We start from the raw sequence: 3,614 nt of genomic DNA on the forward strand, positions 1-3,614 counted from the left end.
TTTCTTGCCTCATATAACAGGCAGATGATGTTGGTGATTCTGTGACTGAGTGATTTCAATGACTCTGCAATTTTCTTGGCCTTTGTCTTAGGGTTGCAAGATGGTTACTGTAGCTCCAGGCATCACATCCACATTCAAGGCAGAAGGAAGTAGAAGAAAGTAAGAGTAAAGAGGAAGCATCATTGACATTTTTCCTTATCATGTAGGTAATATTTTCCTAGAAGTCTAACAGCAAATTTCTGCTTTGATCTCATTTGCTAGAAATGGGGCGCATGGGCATCCAGAAGAAAGGGGACTTGGAAAGTGAGCATTTCCCTTATCGATAGACTCTATAGATAGGTGAGGGAGGGAGGGAGAGGACTGGGGACACAGATGTGCCATCTGCCCCAAATGAGGTTTTATATATCTGTGTGTATATATATATATATATATATAACAAAGCATTTAGAGCAAAACAAGCCCTCAGAAAGGGGACACCTATTTTCATAATAATTATTAATTTTATCATTTAAAGCTTTATAGTCTCTGTGATCCTGTTGGCATCAGATTTGGATTCTGGAGCCCATAGGCACTGAGGCACCCATACCCCAGTGATCTCCCTCCCCCCGCCCCTTGTTCTATTCAGAGCACTGAAGCCCTTTAAAAAAAACACACACACTACATTTTCCAATGTCAGCCATTTCCTGCTCTCATTAACTCCATCCTCAGTGACTTAGCCAGACCCTACTCCTGGCCTGAAGCAGAGAGCAGACTGTCCAAGTCAAAAGTCCCTCAGGCCCATCACCAGGTCAGCATCAAGGTCTCTCCCAAGGACGCTGAGATGAAAACAGCAGAAGAGCCAACCTCAAGTCTTGGGCAGACCCTGGAGTGGCTGAGAAAGGAGCTGGTAAGGCTTTACATTTCTTTTTACCTGGCGCTTTCACACCATATATTCCAAGGTTCCCTGGTTCCCCCACTCCCAGGTGCCCCCTAGGCTGGGGCAGAGCTTCAGGCTGGGGTGTAGGCCCTGCAGGCACCCCTGGGACCAGCCACACACTGCACAATCACCACCTCAGGTGCTGGGATAAGTAGGTCGTGGCCTACATAGGAGGCTCTGGTTGCGGTACTTGCCTGACTGGTTTTAGAATTACACTGAGTCCTGGTATGTGCCCAGCTCTGCAGCTGTGTGGCCTCTAGCAAGTGGCTTTACCTCTTTGAACTTCAGTCTCCTTATTGTAAAATGGGGATAACAATAGTACCAGCACCACAAGGGTTATTGTAAGAATTTGGTGAGGAGATGGTGTAATTCACTTAGTGCCTGCGTGGCACATCTATGTTGGCTGTTACAATCCTGACCCAGCTGGATATGGAGTACATCAGCTGTCTTAGCCTGGGTCTTCTAGAAAGCAGAGGCTTGCAAGGATTGGGGTATTAACCGTTTATTTGGAGGTACAAGCCCAGAGTGGTGAGAGTGAGGGAAATAGGGAGTGGAGGCAAAGGCCAATGCTATTTGAGGAGATGCCTTGTGTTATCAAGCTGGCTGCCACTTAGAAAGGAGCCCTAAAGAGGCCCAGAGGCCCTCTCAGCTGCCGGTTTACCTGGCTTCGGGATTCTCTGCAGGGGTTGAAGGAGGATCTGCACCCTGGGGGAGAGAAGAAGAGGAAGTTTATCTGCCCAGCTCACTCCTGTCTCGCATTTCCTGTCTGTAAGGCTCCACCCCATGGGGCACTAACTCACCTGAACTTATGAGCTGTGTCACTTGGCCCCTCAGTGGCTGCTCAGGAAGCCAGGCCTTATGCCTCTCCTTGTGATGTTTTTTCCAAGTCCAAAAATAGAGGGGAGCCCCAAAGTATGTGGGGACACCAGCCCAGAGAGAGAAGAAGGTGGTTTGGGGAACAACAGAAGGCACCCAAAGTTTGTATTCCAATACGCCAGCTTCTTCTTCTGGGGAGGGACAGAGAGGACTGTCCAAAAATGACCTGTCTGGGTTGCCAGGAAACAGACTAGCTGGGAACCAACCCTGTCCTCACCTCGGTGGGAGGGGCTGACCCAGTAGGGCTTCTCATGGGCCCAGGGGACTCCAGCAGCAGGAACTGCAGCTTCTTACAGTCCTCAGGGATCTAGAGGCTGGGTGGCAGTCCCTCCCCATGCTCCCCCTAAACACTAGGCACTACACTGAGACTGCTTAGTACCTGAACCCAAAGTGACGATTTCCACTTGATAAAGTACCTCTCTTCTCTCCTACCCATGAGGAGGGAGAAGAGGTAGGGGTGGGGGGAAGCCTACCCGGGGCACAGCCTCCCGGGGCCAAATGTCCTCTGCCTCCACATGATGCCAAGAGATGAGCCTTGAGTCTCCACTTGCTGGTCCCTGACTTGCAAATTTCTCAGTCAAGTGTGTTTTTATTTATTTATTTATGTATGTCTGTGTGTTGGGTCTTCGTTTCTGTGCGTGGGCTTCCTCTAGTTGTGGCAAGTAGGGGCCACTCTTCATCACGGTGCGTGGGCCTCTCACTATCGCGGCCTCTCTTGTTGCGGAGCACAGGCTCCAGACGCGCAGGCTCAGTAATTGTGGCTCACGGGCCCAGCCGCTCCGCGGCATGTGGGATCTTCCCAGACCAGGGCTCGAACCCGTGTCCCCTGCATTGGCAGGCAGATTCTCAACCACTGCGCCACCAGGGAAGCCCAGTCAAGTGTGTTTTTAACCTCCATCGCAGGGAATTTACATGACATCACAAGGGCTCCCGTCTGGAGCCCAGCCAAGAAGCCCCGCTTGACCATCAGTGAAGTATGTCAGTCACTTTATGCAGCAGAAGGAACAAGTCAGTGACACCAGCAACTGCCACTGATGAACACTGATGAAAGTCTGGTGCTCTCCCTCCTTTCCTGGGATTATGTCAGCCCCCAAAGTCCTGGTGGAATCTAAAACAGGGGAGAGAGGCTTGAAAGGCAAGTAATTTGCTTTCTAGTTTGCAAATGAAGAAACTGAGGCTTCGGTGGACATGGCTTCTATGAGGCTGTGGGCTTGTCTCCAATGAGACAATGATAGGAGCAGGCTTTCTGGGGGAACATCCAGCCCTCTGGCCGCCCCCTCACAGACTCCTTCTTTCTCCTAGGCTGAGATGCAGGTCCAAGACCAGAGACTCCTGTTCACGCTGAAGCATCTTCACAGTGTCCTGGAGGAGCTGCGTGCTGAGAGTGCCCACTGGGAGGATGCCAGATCCAGTGGCGGGACCTCCCCCATCAGACCTCGAGCAGGCTCGGAAGGCAGGGGCCACCAGCCCTTTTCCTCCAGGGGCCTGGCCCAGCTCCTCCAAGGGGTAGACAGCAGACGAAGCTCCCTCCCTTAACAGGCCAGAGATGACCCTGACTTTAAACCCTCCCCCCACTGGTCTAAACTTTGATTGTGATGAGAGAGAGCACCGGAATGGGAGTCAGGAAGGCCGGTCTCTGGGTTCACCCCTGCCCTCATTCCCTGTGTGTCCCTGGACCTGTCACTCAGCTTCTCTGTGTCACTCTTTCCTCTCCTGTCACTTCTCAGGGTTTGCACAAATAAAGTATTGGATGTGAACACATTTGGAAAACACAAACATGTTACATGGCTTCTGGAAAGCACCATGGTGGTAATCCTATTCT

The 3,614-nt window shown here is 51.2% G+C and overlaps 1 protein-coding gene across 1 annotated transcript; it reads left to right on the forward strand.

Moving 5' to 3' along the window:
* Nucleotides 1–757: 757 nt before the first annotated feature.
* Nucleotides 758–3,328, forward strand: C15H20orf202 (chromosome 15 C20orf202 homolog). Its single transcript, XM_059898767.1, has 2 exons — nucleotides 758–886; nucleotides 3,095–3,328. The coding sequence occupies exons 1-2, from the start codon at nucleotides 821–823 to the stop codon at nucleotides 3,326–3,328; spliced, it is 300 nt and encodes a 99-aa protein (XP_059754750.1). The 5' UTR covers nucleotides 758–820.
* The last annotated feature ends 286 nt before the right edge of the window (nucleotides 3,329–3,614 follow it).

Source organism: Balaenoptera ricei, chromosome 15, assembly GCF_028023285.1.
Source record: "Balaenoptera ricei isolate mBalRic1 chromosome 15, mBalRic1.hap2, whole genome shotgun sequence".
Lineage (NCBI taxonomy): Eukaryota > Metazoa > Chordata > Mammalia > Artiodactyla > Balaenopteridae > Balaenoptera > Balaenoptera ricei.

Bases quoted from the DNA above. Each gene is read 5' to 3' on its own strand.
- C15H20orf202 (XM_059898767.1), top strand. From the start codon at position 821: ATGAAAACAGCAGAAGAGCCAACCTCAAGTCTTGGGCAGACCCTGGAG. The intron at 887-3,094 runs GTAAGGCTTTAC...TCTTTCTCCTAG, and splicing joins AGTGGCTGAGAAAGGAGCTG to GCTGAGATGCAGGTCCAAGA.